General features: G+C 40.6%; 1 protein-coding gene across 3 annotated transcripts in view; it reads left to right on the top strand.

The window, feature by feature from the left end:
* The window catches only part of LOC106561024 (calcium-dependent secretion activator 2), a 224,236-nt gene that overhangs the window by 128,289 nt on the left and 80,006 nt on the right, over positions 1-15,941 (top strand). For all 3 annotated transcript variants that reach the window (XM_045688110.2, XM_014124578.3, XM_045688109.2), the window contains 4 exons: positions 1,334-1,400; positions 1,939-2,047; positions 2,201-2,398; positions 8,785-8,921. In XM_045688110.2, the coding sequence (XP_045544066.1) occupies positions 1,334-1,400; positions 1,939-2,047; positions 2,201-2,398; positions 8,785-8,921 (511 nt within the window). The remainder of the gene's footprint in view (positions 1-1,333; positions 1,401-1,938; positions 2,048-2,200; positions 2,399-8,784; positions 8,922-15,941) is intronic.

Genomic DNA, 15,941 nt, shown 5'->3' on the forward strand with positions numbered 1-15,941 from the left:
GTTCCCAATCAGAGGCAGCTGTTTATCGTTGTCTCTGATTGGGCATCATACTTAGGCAGCCCTTTTTCCCACCTGTGATTGTGGGAGCTTGTTTGTGTGTAGTTGCGTTCTACACTGCATGTAGCTTTATGTTAGTTTTTGTATTTTTGTTGTTTTTCCCGGTGTCATTTTTAATAAAAGAAAATGTACGCCTACCACGCTGCACCTTGGTCTCATTCCAACAACGGACGTAACATATAGACTAGGCCTACTAATGAAAACATAAACGCGTGTACTTGGCTTTAGGAAGTGCATGAGCAGCATGCATTGTATCAAGGACAGAAAATGATCCTGCGGCCGCATGTTTATTGGTCCGCACCTCTGGGGTCGCAAATGGGATCGTGAGTGGCTGAAAGGTGTTTGAGTATGAACAGAAAATAATTTTCACAAGTGGATGATTACTTCTTCCACATGTTAACCCAACTCCCGGAGAATGGCCCAGATTTTCAGATCTGCATTCACGAGGGCTTCCAACCTGGACTGGAGGCCTTTTCATAAAGGGCAGCCCCTCCTCTTTACAAAGTGTTTTCACAATCTATGGATTTCCGCCTTCCACTTTCCCATATCCCACACGCGTTATTCCCCATTGTTTGACTTCCATGAATTGGCAATTTGATTATGGAGCTTCCAGATTTTAATCATTCGATTTCTGACAATTGTAAAGTTTTCCAAGGGAAGAGACTCAGAACATTTGCTTGATTGTGTCATGGCTGAAATTATTATCAATCACGAAGCAATATGCTTCTACAATTTGGTCTATCACAGTTGGTATTTGCAATTCATAAATTAGGCCTACCCTTTGTCACAATATTTGCAGCATAAACCTCAATAAAATGTTGTAAACCTATAATTTCTCACTGTGCTGGTAATAGTGTATTTTTTTATAAGAACATGTCTTATGTTCTCAGTGAATGATAAAATAGTCTATATTCTTGGAAATATTTTTGTAAAAGAGCTGCTCAATATTAGATGTTTTGATTTAACCTACCTACCTTGGTCACCCGACTAATTCTTTCAATGACTCCATGATGACCAAATAAATAGAGCATATACTGGAGCTGTGTCTTGTTGTCATCTGGGCATCTTGTCATTTGTAGATGCAACTTGTGTTTTATATTTTATAAATAATATATTAAATTGAATTCATATTGAATTGTATTTGCTTTGGGTTAATACTTCTTCAAATATATAATCCCAACAGTGGTAAATGAGTTTGAGTTCCATCTTTACAGTAATAAAACACAGTTAACATTAGATGTTTCAATTAAGATTCTTAATCTTTCTGTATTTGTAGGTACCTTTATGCATTGGGACAGAGAGTTTGGAAACGTTGGAAAAGAAGATATTTTGTTCTTGTCCAGGTAGGCTAAATGTCATGATTCATTGACACTTGTTTCATTGAGAATAATACAATATTTTAAGGTATACTCACCAAATGTATAACTTCTAACAGATTGTTTCTTCCTAGTGGACTTCTTTGCGCAGTGGTTTTTCTTGGTTGTGTTTTATTTATTTTTAAATTGGACCCTCCTTTGCACTTCATACACATACCTTTATGAGTCTTTTCACAAAATGTTTGAATTAACTGTTAATATGTTATGGAACTTATCATTTTTTGTTATTGCTGCATATTTTTTAGCTTTAATTGACAGAGAGACAAAAAAAAGTTTGTTTGAATCATGAAGCAACACATGTTGACCATGGAGAGAAATATGCAGCAATCTATAAATGGAAGACGAAAAAAAACTGTTGTGTAATGCAAAGATATTTTCAGGAAATTACAATCTCTTATACTATCTCACCTGATTCCCATATTTAAAAAACATAGCGTAATATTTGTTTTTACTAATTATAATGACATTTTATACAGAGTGTGTGAACCCTTATTAACTGTTGCAGGTCAGCCAATACACCTTTGCAATGTGCAGCTATAGAGAGAAGAAGTCTGAGCCCCATGAACTGATGCAGCTAGAAGGCTACACTGTGGACTACTCCGACCCCCAGCCTGGTACACACACACACACACACACACACGGGTTACTCACATGTTACAACACTCACACTAACGCTGTGTTAAGACACTATACCATACCTTATCTATCCATCCATCTTGTCTCTTATGTTATGACCATCTGCACCACATACCTCCTCTCTCTCTCAGGTCTCCAGGGTGGTCGAGTGTTCTTCAATGCGGTCAAGGAGGGTGACCTGGTCGTGTTTGCCAATGATGACGAGCAGGACCGGATGCTGTGGGTTCAGGCCATGTACCGCGCTACAGGCCAATCATACAAACCAATTCCACCCACCCAGAACTGCAGAGCAGGGAACTCCCAGCCATACGCACCAATCTCACTGCTCAGTAGGTTCACTTCAACAGCATTTATTCCTTTATTGTTTGAAAAATAAGATCATATAAATGGTCATTTGGCTGACATTTTTTACTTACAATTAACGAATGTTCAGTTTACAGTTGACATCAAAATTATTGACACCCTTGCAAGATTCAGTTTTTCATCTAAAATATGTTGAAATTGAATGTTCACACGTGTTTGATTGATTTAACTGCACAGGACCATCCAATATTAAAATGAATTTGGTTGGAGGCAAGTTATCTGGTTTACTGTGTAATTTATCTCTCGTGTGGTAAGTTGCAGGTGTATACAGGGTAAAGATAGCCATTCAAGCAGTTTTGAAAAGAGAAAACAGGACATTCTGCTCCATTGCACTGCATTGTAAAGTTCAAGGGCGATAATATATTTGACCGCATCTGTATGCGGTCTTCAAATTGAATCAAACCCACAACTGTAGCAAGTCCCATGGTCCAACCAACTGAGACATCGGTATTGTGCGCTCACCTTGTGTATAAGCATCACCAAAATAAGATTGTGGTTGTGTGAAACATTTCCTATTTTTTTACGTCAATTGTTCACAGAAAGAAAATAAATAAAGGCAATGAGTGACTGAACAAATTCAAACCGATGAATGTCTAACCCACTCACTTGACTGGAGAGGAGATGAGAATCTATGACAAGGCAAAGTGTTCAGTGCTGTAGCCAGAGATAGGACATTGATCGACTGAGCTATCGCTGGAACACACACGCCAGCGTGGGGCTGATTTAGACCGTTAGCATGAGCATGTCGAGCCGCTGTGTGTGTGTGGCAACACACTTTTCTCCCATCAGTCGAGAGAAAGAGCGATAGAGTGTGTTTTCTGACACCAGAATCATTTTCATAATTAAAATGCACGTACGTTTGTGGGGTTTATTGAGTCTGTTCTGTATTTTTATACTGTATTTTTTTCTCTCTTTTTGTTAGCCTTATGCTAACATTATTTGAAGGGCTTTTTGAAATAGCTCTTCAACTGGGAACAATCAGAAGTGCTAAGTGTTGTTATGATTGTGTATGTGTGTGTGCAGTCCTCTCTAATGATGGTGTCTCAGAGCTCATGTCTCTTCACACACCCTGGAAGAATTTTCCTGTAGTGTGATTTAAAGGTTAAAAAATGAGCTAATAATCACACACACACACACACACACACAGTAAAATTACACTGTATACCAGTCTTCCTTGTCATCTTCGCACTCCTCTCAGACACTCCTCTCAGACACACACACACACACACACAAAAACATACACACACACAGAATAGGTGTTTTGCAACGTGGGTGTTTGTTGAAGGTCAGCTTTATCCTCAAGGAGATTTGAGCCCATTAGAGAATGCCAGGTTGCTACACCATTAATAAAATCCTTGCTTTGCCTTCAAATGCTGCATTTGAGCATTGGTTTCAGTAATTGAACACTCTAAGACACAGACTGTAGTAAACATGTTTTTGTTTCGCTATCCTTCAATCATTCACTCATCGTTTGTGTGGAACAACACCATTTTAATATGTATAGTCAGACATTATTGACCGGGATTTATTGTTGTATGGAGATGTTATCGGTATATATGTTTACGTCATAAATAGGCCATGCTGACCATATAGATAGTATAAGATTAGTTAAAAAGTGTTCGACCACTTTTGTTGTATGCATGAAGGTAACGGATTGTCATTTCCAATAATGTATTGTGAACTTAGAAGAGAAGTCGCTCCTGACTCGCAAATCTTTTCCCTTCCGTGATTCACTGATTTGTGACACATTCATCATGCTGATCTCTGTCAAGGTTCTTGTCAGTTTCTGTTTTGAAAAGCAGGTGTTTGAAGTTTAGGACTAAAGTCCAACCTGTCTCATAGTTTTAGCCTTTCTCATATTTTAATTGACAGCCAAGTCTACCAGGACAGCTGAGACCTCTGAGCAGAGTTCTACTTAAGGTGTGTGTGTGTGCATGTGTGGCAAGGAGCGATGCTGAGACTCCGATAACCTGTCCATCCGCATCTGTCACTCCACTCAGTTCCCATGCCGGGCTCGCTCAAACAAATCAAATCACTCCGCCTGGTATACCTGAGATGTTAGCGCTCGGTGTCTCCCTTCGCCCACGTTGATAACCTGTCATCATCGTATCTGCCACCTCACTGGGAGACATGCCACATGGATATGACTGCTGCCGTGACAACGCTGATGGGGCTTCAAAGTGAGGGATATGAAGAGAATGAGCGCCAACCCCCTGCACCTCCCCTGTATCCATATCCTCTTCCCTAGTACCACACCAGGCGTAAGGGATATATACTCCTTCAGCTACAATTCAATAACACCAGAGACACACATAACTTGTTCTTTGTGACACACACACACACACACATCACAGTACATACCCCCTTCAACCTGTCTAGCCACATTCACCCAACATACCCCATTCACCCACATACACACACACACACATTATACAATAACTGACCCAACTCCAACACTCCCTGTCTAGACACACACACACACACCATATAGACACACAGACAAAACACATATTCTAACACCCCCCCCCCCCTCCCCTCATCTACAGATAATACTGTAGCTGGAAGTTAAAGATGACACGGATCAATAGGATTTCTCCTAGTGACTGGATACATTAACATCCCCCCTCCCCCTCATCTACAGATAATACTGTAGCTGGAAGTTAAAGATGACACGGATCAATAGGATTTCTCCTAGTGACTGGATACATTAACATCCCCCCTCCCCCTCATCTACAGATAATACTGTAGCTGGAAGTTAAAGATGACACGGATCAATAGGATTTCTCCTAGTGACTGGATACATTAACATCCCCCCTCCCCCTCATCTACAGATAATACTGTAGCTGGAAGTTAAAGATGACACGGATCAATAGGATTTCTCGTAGTGACTGGATACATTAACATCCCCCCTCCCCCTCATCTACAGATAATACTGTAGCTGGAAGTTAAAGATGACACGGATCAATAGGATTTCTCCTAGTGACTGGATACATTAACATCCCCCCTCCCCCTCATCTACAGATAATACTGTAGCTGGAAGTTAAAGATGACACGGATCAATAGGATTTCTCCTAGTGACTGGATACATTAACATCACGCCTCCTCATGCTGCCCCTAAATCAATACTGTCTCCCCGTCTCATCATCAGCTTTAATCTATATCCTTTTGTCTTGTGTTCTTTAGAATCTTCTTGTTCCACCCTTTCTCCACGCCCTAAACCAAATTACATTAAGGACACTCCGCATTTAGGGTAACAAATGTAAAATGACCTACATCAGAATTAAAGAAAAAGGGGGCAAAGGGAGCCAAAGGGCAGGAGTACAGAAAAAGCAAGTGAAAGAAGGAAAGAAAGGGGAGAGCTTCGATTCCGAGTTGATTGTGGGGATTGCACTTCTGCTGCCTTTTTTTTTACAAAAGCGACAGAGGAAGGTGGAGGGGGAGACGCAAATGTCTGAGAGAGCGCTTGCAGGCAAAGCACGGCGCTTTTCTCCATTCATACAGGAGTGGTGGACGAGACAGAAATGGCAGCGTTAATAAAAAGCTATCACTATTGCTTGTCTCTGGTGTGAAGCCGCGGGCATTGGAGGTGTGGGGGCAAAGATTATTTTCTCTACAGCCTTGGTCTTTTGTGGGACCACGTGTCATGTGAAGAAAAGTCAGTCCCAAATGTATTTCTACAATATGTGAAAAGAGAGAGTGTTAGGCTTTTCATGGGGGTTGCTTGTTCTGCTCGACACCAGCCATTAACTGGGACGAGTCTGAAAGGACTGGAAGTGAACCTGGCCACATACAGGGCTGTCGTATCTGCCCTCATCATCTCTTTCACCTTCTCCTTTTTTCCTTTGTGTTTTTTCCTTATTTCTTTCTCTGACCTGGCATCATTGCTTCTAGCTGTTTATGGATGGTACAGTTGAAGTCGGAAGTTTACATACACCTTAGCCAAATACATTTAAACTCCGTTTTTCACAATTCCTGACATTTTATTCCTAGTAAAAATTCCCTGTCTTAGGTCAGTTAGGATCACCACTTTATTTTAAGAATGTGAAATGTCAGAATAATAGTAGAGAGAATTATTTATTTCAGCTTTTATTTCTTTCATCACATTCCCAGTGGGTCAGAAGTTTACATACACTAAATTCGTATTTGGTAGCATTGCCTTTAAATTGTTTAACTTGGGTCAAACGTTTCGGGTAGTCTTACACAAGCTTCCCACAATAAGTTGGGTGAATTTGGGCCCATTCCTCCTAACAGAGCTGGTGTAACTGTGTTAGGTTTGTAGGCCTCCTTGCTCACACACGCCTTTTCAGTTCTGCCCACAAATGTTCTATATGATGGAGGTCAGAGCTTTGTGACGGCCACTCCAATACCTTGATTTTGTTGTCCTTATGCCATTTTGCCACAACTTTGGAAGTATGCATGGAGTCATTGTCCATTTGGAATACCCATTTGAGACCAAGCTTTAACTTCCTGACTGATGTCTTGAGATGTTGCTCCAATATTTCCACATAATTTTCCATCCTCATGATGCCATCTATTTTGTGTAGTGCACCAGTCCCTCCTGCAGTAAAGTACTCCCTCAACATGATGCTGCCAACCTTGTGCTTCATGGTTGGGATGGTGTTCTTTGGCTTGCAAGCCTCCCTCTTTTTCCTCCAAACATAACGATGATCATTATGGCAGTTCTCACAGTTCTATTTTTGTTTCATCAGTCCAGAGGACATTTCTCCAAAAGTACAATCTTTGTCCCCATGTGCAGTTGCAAACTGTAGTCTGGCTTTTTTATGGTGGTTTTGGAACAGTGGCTTCTTCCTTGCTGAGCGGCCTTTCAGGTTATGTCGATATAGGACTCGTTTTACTGTGGATATAGATACTTTTGTACCTGTTTCCTCCAGCATCTTCACAAGGTCCTTTGCTGTTATTCTGGGATTGATTTGCACTTTTCGCACCAAAGTACGTCTAGGAGACAAAACACGTCTCCTTCCTGAGCGGTATGACGGCTGCGTGGTCCCATGGTGTTTATACTTGCCTAATATTGTTTTACAGATGAACGTGGTACCTTGAAGTGTTTGGAAATTGCTCTCAAGGATGAACCAGTCTTGTGGAGGTCTACCATTTCTTTCTGAGGTCTTGGTTGATTTCTTTTGATTTTCCCATCATATCAAGCAAAGAGGCACTGAGTTTGAAGGTAGGCCTTGAAATACATCCACAGGTACACCTCCAATTGACTCAAATTATGTAAATTAGACGATCAGAAGCTTCTAAAGCCATGACATTGTATTCTGGAATTTTCCAAGCAGTTTAAAGGCACAGTCAACTTAGTGTATGTAAACTTCTGACCCACTGGAATTGTGATACAGTGAATTATAAGTGAAATAATCTGTCTGTAAACAATTGTTGGAAAAATTACTTGTGTCATTCACAAAGTAGATGTCCTAACCGACTTGCCAAAACTGTAGTTTGTTAACAAGAAATTTGTGGAGTGGTTGAAAAACGAGTTTTAATGACTCCAACCTAAGTGTTTGTAAACGTCCGACTTCAACTGTATGTGCGTTGTTGTGTTATTTTCAACGATGCTCTCTCCCTTCTCTGTCCATTCACTGCGTGACATTGAAAATATCCAGCCTTAGAGACAGACAATGAGATGTGGGACACAAACACACCAAAACACATACACAGCCTCTATGTAGGAACAGTCATTAGGAAGGTCCACTGAAAAGGTGACCCTTAAGTTTCATGTTCAAGGCTTATCCACCACTGACCAAATGACTTACCTTTTTTCAAGTGGTGCTTTACCAAGACTAAGAATATCAGTGTCGTGACGAGACACGCTACATGCTTGTGTTTGTGTCACTGTTTTTCCTCACATACTCTCGCTTGTTGCAAGAGTTTCTGTCAGTTTCTCATATTTACAGCTGAAATTTGGAAACTGGATTTCACAGAGTATCTCAAGCCAATGGAGGTGGGAACTAATAACCAAAGCAGCAAAAACTGATGATGCCAATGCAGTCGAATAGAGTTCCCTCCTTTTTACACTCCCGTTTCACGGTTGTACTCAAAGGTGTGAATTGCTGTGAGCAGATGTTCCATCATTCTGTCTGCCTGTATGCTGGGATTTGATTTGAACAGGAGGAGTCTGTGCTGTCGGGGCTTGCAAAGTTGCGCTCCATTGTTCAGTAAAATGATCTAATTTCATTGATGGAGATGCAGGATGGAATGGATTTTTTTGGTCAACCGTTTCTCTATAGCTCTCATACTCATTCGGCCTCTTACCCTCTCTCTATCTGCTTTTATACTCTCTCTTTCACTCACACTCTCGCTCACTCTATTTTTTTTCTCTCTCCTGCTCTCTCAGGTCTGGATTGCTCTCAGAGGCAGGGGGTAGAGGAGCTGATCTCTGCGGTGCCCTGTCGGTTCGACCACACCGCCTTGTTCCCTTTTCTGCAGAAACAGACCCTACAGCACAGGATGAATGACTCCTTCTCCTGCCTGGTGAGAGAAAGAGAGAGGGGGGCAGAGTAAGATTGTCCTTAATTGATTGTTTATTTGTCTATATGCCAGACATTTCTGAAAAAAAGGAGACGGGCCTCCAATTTTGGGAGGGGGAGAGAGAGTGGGAGAGAAAGCCTCTGCTAGGCCTAGCTTTAGGACTCTGCGTGCAACAAGAATCTCATGCCTCGGGGGTTTGGGAACTCTCACACTCAATGAAGGGGGATAAACGGTGCTAATCAATACTTCCCAAATAGAAACATGACCCCCACAGACAACTGCTGGGCCTATTCAGTGGAGAGGAAGCCAAAAGCCATGCATGGCACAGAGAAGGGGTGTGGGGGGGTGTACTGGCCATATGTGCGCTAGTGGTCAATTCCCTTTCAATTTCAGGAATTCAGCTATACACAGATTTTGAATGTGAAATGTAAATGTGAAATGTAATCCCTTTATATACTGCTATTGAGATGGAGTTCAGATTAAAAAGAGTTTATGAGCATATGGTCCAACTAATGATTCCTCATTCAAATCAGACTAATGAGGGATGAGCTCCCTCCATACTGACACCCGTGCTTCTTTTATTTTCCTACTTGACTCATAAGGACTTCCCTTTATCTTCCACGAGAAGCTAGTATTTAGACTTATATAGTCAACCTCAACCACCCTGTGTCTTTGCCATGTGAATGCCTTTGTTATTGACGAGGGCTTTGTGTATCAACTTGTAGTCCCCGTTGTAACCACATTCAGAATGACTTCTGTTAAGAAGTAGGGTTAGCCCTTTTGATGGTAAATCCGATTTGGGTTGTCAAACCAAAAAACTCAGATTTCTTTGACGGTTGTGGTACTTATTGACTTTTCCAAATGCCCAGGATGTTGTTGGTTTTATTTGAATTGAAATAGAATCCTACTGTACATCAACACTTTGATACAATCGAACAGTGTGGCTGCTATGTCCTGTCATCAAACAGCAGATGAGCCAACCAGAATCTTGGACTTATAGCAAACCTGGAGTATATGCACACATGTAGGTCTTTAGAAAAAAGTCTGGATGGGTCTCAAGACATAAAATAATCCTGTGGTCAAGCTTTAATATGGGATCATATACTAACCACTAAACTGGATATTATGTGAAAAACTACAGTACCAGACAAAAGTTTGGACACACCTACTCATTCCAGGGTTTTTCTTTATTTTTACAATTTTCTACATTGTAGAATAATGGTGAAGACATCAAAACAATGAAATAACACGAATGGAATCATGTAGTAACCAAAAAAGTGTTAACCTCTTACATCTAGATGTTCCGCTAGCGGAACACCTGCTCCAATATCCAATGATAGGCGTGGCGCGAATTACAAATTCCTCAAAAATACAAAAACTTCAATTTTTCAAACATATGACTATTTCACAGCATTTTAAAGACAAGACTCTCCTTTATCTAACCACACTGTCCGATTTCAAAAAGGCTTTACAGCGAAAGCAAAACATTAGATTATGTCAGCAGAGTACCAAGTCAGAAATAATCAGACACCCATTTTTCAAGCTAGCATATAATGTCACAAAAACCCAGAAGACAGCTAAATGCAGCACTAACCTTTGATGATCTTCATCAGATGACACACCTAGGACATTGTTATACAATACATGCATGTTTTGTTCAATCAAGTTCATATTTATATCAAAAAACAGCTTTTTACATTAGCATGTGACGTTCAGAACTAGCATACCCCCCGCAAACTTCCGGAGGAATTTGCTAACAATTTACTAAATTACTCACGATAAACGTTCACAAAAAGCATAACAATTATTTTAAGAATTATAGATACAGAACTCCTCTATGCACTCGATATGTCCGATTTTAAAATAGCTTTTTGGTGAAAGCACATTTTGCAATAATCTCAGTAGATAGCCCGACATCACAGGGCTAGCTATTTAGACACCCGGCAAGTTTAGCACTCACCAATATCAGATTTACTATTATAAAAGTTTGATTACCTTTTGTTGTCTTCGTCAGAATGCACTCCCAGGACTGATACTTCAATAACAAATATTGGTTTGGTCCAAAATAATCCATCGTTATATCCGAATAGCGGCGTTTTGTTCGTGCGTCCCAGACACTATCCGAAATGGTAAATCAGGGTCGTGCGCATGGCGCAATTCGTGACAAAAAAAATCTAAATATTCCATTACCGTACTTTGAAGCATGTCAACCGCTGTTTAAAATCCATTTTTATGCCATTTTTCTCGTAAAAAAGCGATAATATTCCGACCGGGAATGTCCATTTAGCTAAACAGAGGAAAGTAAACAAAGCTTTCGGTCGACGCGGGCACGAGCCTGAGTCTCACAGTACTGTAACCAGCCACTACCCAAACGCGCTACTTTGTTTCAGCCAGAGCCTGCAAAGCCACGATTCTGCATTTTGCCGCCTTCTGAGAGCCTATGGCAGCCGTAGGAAGTGTCACGGGACAGCTAAGATCCTCACTCTTCAATAAACAGAGACAAGAAGAACGACACCTTGTCAGACAGGCCACTTCCTGCATGAAATCTTCTCAGGTTTTTGCCTGCCATATGAGTTCTGTTATACTCACAGACACCATTCAAACAGTTTTAGAAACTTTGGAGTGTTTTCTATCCAAAGCCAATAATTATATGCATATTCTAGTTACTGGGCAGGAGTAGTAACCAGATTAAATCGGGTACGTTTTTTTATCCAGCCGTGAAAATGCTGCCCCCTAGCCATAACAGGTTAAACAAATCAAAATATATTTTAGATTCTTCAAAGTAGCCACCCTTTGCCTTGATAACACCTGCATACTCTTGGCATTCTCTCAATCAGCTTCATGAGGTAGTCAATTAACAGGTGTGCCTTGTTCAAAGTTAATTTGTGGAATTTCTTTCCTTCTTAAAACTTCTTATGGGCAGGTGGGCGGTAGCGTCCCACCTGGCAAACATCCGGTGAAATTGCAGAGCGCGAAATTCAAAAATACCAAATTCAAATATTTAACATTCTTGAAAATATATGTTATACATCAAAATAAAGCTTAACTTCGTGTTAATCCAGCCACTGTGTCAGATTTCAAAAAGGCTTTTTGGCAAAAGCAAACCATGCGATTGTCTGAGGACAGCGCCCCGCATACAAACACATGAAAATCATATTTCAACCATGCAGGTGCGCCACAAATGTCAGAAATAGCGAAATAATTAATGACTTACCTTTGAAGTTCTTCTTCTGTTGGCACTCCAAAATGTCCCAGAAACATGACAAATGGTCCTTTAGTTCGATAATGTCCTTCTTTATGTCCCAAAAATGTCAATTTATTTGGCGCGTTTGATTCAGAAATACACCGGTTTCAACTCACCCAACATGCCTACAAAGTATCTAATAAGTTACCTGTAAACTTGGTCCAAACATTCCAAACAACGTTCCTAATCCAACCTCAGGTACCCTAAAACGTAAATAATCGATACAATTTAAGATGGAATAAACTGTTTCTAATACCGGATAAAAACAACATGAAGCGCGCTCCAGTTCACGCGCACCAAAACAGTAGAGTCCACCTGGAGTGACACTTACAATGAATAGGACTACTTCTTCATTTCTCAAAAGAAAACATCGAACAATTTCTAAAGACTGTTGACATCGAGTGGAAGCCATAGGAACTGCAACCAGGTTCCTAATAATAAGGGTATCCCATAGAAAACCATTGGTAAATCCTATGACCTCAAAAAAATGACCTCAATAAAATTGCCCTGGATGGTTTGTCCTCGGGGTTTCACCTGCCAAATTAGTTTTGTTATACTCACAGATATTATTTTAAGTTTTAGAAACTTTAGAGTGTTTTCTATCCAAATCTACCAATTATATGCATATCCCAGCTTCTGGGCCTGAGTAACAGGCAGTTTACTTTCGGCACGCTTTTCATCCGGAGGGGAAAATACTGCCCCCTACCCAGGAGAGGTTAATGCATTTGAGCCAATCAGTTGTGTTGTGACAAAGTAGGGCCAGTATACAGAAGATTGCCGTATTTGGTAAAATACCAAGTCCATATTATGGCAAGATCAGCTCAAATCAGCAAAGAGAAATGACAGTCCATCAGTACTTTAAGACATTAAGGTCAGTCAATATGGAACATTTCAAGAACTTTGAAAGTTTCTTCAAGTGCAGTCTCAAAAACCATAAAGCGCTATGTTGAAACTGGCTCTCATGAGGACCGCCACAGGAATTAAAGACCCAGAGTTACCTCTGCTGCAGAGCATAAGTTCATTAGTGTTACAAGTCTCAGAAATTGCAGCCCAATTTAAAACGCTTGATAGAGTTTAAGTAACAGACACATCTCAACATCCACTGTTCAGAGAAGACTGCGCAGGCCTTCATGGTCGAATTGCAGCAAAGAAACCACTACTAAAGGACACCAATAAGAAGAAGAGACTTGCTTGGACTGATGAGTCTAAATTTTAGATTTTTGGTTCCAACCGCCGTGTCTTTGTGAGACGCAGAGTAGGTGAACGGATTATATCCGCATGTGTGGTTCTCACCATGAAGCATGCAGGAGGAGGTGTGATGGTGTGGGGGTGTGTTGCTGGTGACACTGTCTGTGATTTATTTAGAATTCAAGGCACACTTAACCAGCATGGCTACCACAGCATTCTGCAATGATACGCCATCCCATCTGGTTTGTGCTTAGTGGGATTATAATTAGTTTTTCAACAGAACAATGACCCAACACACCTCCAGTGTGGAAGGGCTGTGTAAGGGCTATTTGACCAAGAAGGAGAGTGATGGAGTGCTGCATCAGATGACCTGGCCTCCACAATCACCCAACCTCAACCCAGTTGAGATGGTTTGGGATGAGTTGGACTGCTGAGTGAAGGAAAAGCGGCCAACAAGTGCTCAGCATATGTGGGAACCCCTTCAAGACTGTTGGGAAACCATTCCAGGTGAAGCTGGTTGAGAGAATGCCAAGAGTGTGCAAAGCTGTCATCAATGCAAAGGGTGGCTACTTTTAAGAATCTCAAATATAAAATGTTTGATTTGTTTAACACTTTTTTGTCTACTACATGATTCCATATGTGTTATTTCATAGTTTTGATGTCTTCACTATTATTCTACAATGTAGAAAACAGTAAAAATAAAGAAAAACCCTGGAATGAGTAGGTGAGTCCAAACTTTTGACTGGTACTGTATATTTAGCACGCGTTTCCTTGTCTGTGTGTTTGTATCCATGTAAAGGCCACTCTTGAAAAGTGAGTCATGTTAATAAGGTTAAGGCTTGTGACATCACACACACACACACACACACACACACACATGCATGAAGACTCTCTAATACACATATACTAAGATTCTTCCTCATCAGTGTGAAAGTGTTGCCAAACTAGTAGGTGGAATGGCCAGTCATGCTGAAACCAAATTATTATTCAGACACACGCACACACACCCTCCTCTCACCACGACACACCTCCTCCTTAGCCCTAGCAAAGCAATTAAGATCATTTTAATTAGAAATATCACAGCTGATGAATAGCTCTTAATTGCTTTGCGCTAGTCACATGAAAAAGAATACACTTGAATGAGGCCTTGAGAACAATGCTCAGAAAACAATTTGCTCTGTCAAAACCTCTGTTTGACAGAGCATATTGTGCCTTCAGAAAGTATGACTTATTACACATTTTGTTGTTACAGTCTGAATTCCAAATTGATTAAATCGTTTTTTTCCCTCACCCATCTACACACAATACCCCATAATTACAAAGTGAAAAGTGAAAAGATGTTTTTAGACATTTTAGCAAATGTATTCACACCCCTGAGTCAATACATGTTAGATCCACCTTTGGCATTGATTACAGCTGTGAGTCTTTCTGGGTAAGTCTCTGAGCTTTGCACACCTGGATTTTACCATATTTGCCCATTTATCATTTTCAAAATGTTTCAAGATCTGTCAAATTGGTTGAGGATCATTGCTCGACAACCATTTAAGTCTTGACATAGTTTTCCAATCAGATTTAAAGGGAAAATCCAGCCAAAACCTCCAATTCCTTTAATTTACAATGTTAACTAACACAGATGTGAGAACAATATTTTTTGTGAACAAATGTTTAATTTCGGCATTATAATAAGATTGGTAGCAACATGGAAAATCATAGTAGAAATCTGTTACAGCTCAAGTCAACATCAAAATCCACAATGCAATGCTGTCTCTATAAGCTGGCTAGCAAACGTAGCTATCACAATAATACCGAAGACAATTTCAATGTGTAATGTAGGTAGTTAGGGCATTTTGCTTAGGCAATTTTACAGCTATCAATTTAGGGTTGTTGTCCTTGTTGGAAGGTGAACCTTCGTCCCAGTCAGGCCAAATCATTCAATCTTGGTTTTATCAGACAAGGGAATCTTGTTTGTCATGGTTTGAAAGTCCTTTAGGTGCCTTTTGGCAAATTCCAAGCGGGCTGTCATGTGCCTTTTTTTTGGCTTCTGTCTGGCCACTCTACCATAAAGGCTTGATTGGTAGAGTGCTGCAGAGATGGTTGTCTTTCTGGAAGGTTCTCCCATCTCCGTAGAGGAACTCTGGAGCTCTGTCAGAGTGACCATCAGGTTCTTGGTCACCTCCCTGACCAAGGCCCTTCCCCAGATCTGTGCCTTGACACAATCCTGTCTCGGAGCTCTACGGATAATTCCTTCGACCTCATGGCTTGGTTTTTTTGTCTGACATGCACTGTCAACTGTGGGACCTTATATAGACAGGTGTGTGCCTTTGCAAATCATGTCCAATCAGTTTAATTTACTACAGGTGGACTCTAATCAAGCTGTAGACACATCTCAAGGATGATCAAGGGAAACAGGATGCACCTGAGCTCACCTGAGCTCATCGCAAAGGGTCTTAGTACCTACAGTTGAAGTTGGAAGTTAACATACACCTTAGCCAAATACATTTAAACTCAGTTTTTCACAATTCCTGACATTGAATCCAAGTAAAAATTCCCTGCCTTAGGTCAGATAGGATCACCACATTATTTTCAGAATG

The sequence above is a fragment of the Salmo salar genome, chromosome 10, assembly GCF_965601325.2.
Source record: "Salmo salar chromosome 10, fSalSal1, whole genome shotgun sequence".
Taxonomy (NCBI): Eukaryota; Metazoa; Chordata; class Actinopteri; order Salmoniformes; family Salmonidae; genus Salmo; species Salmo salar.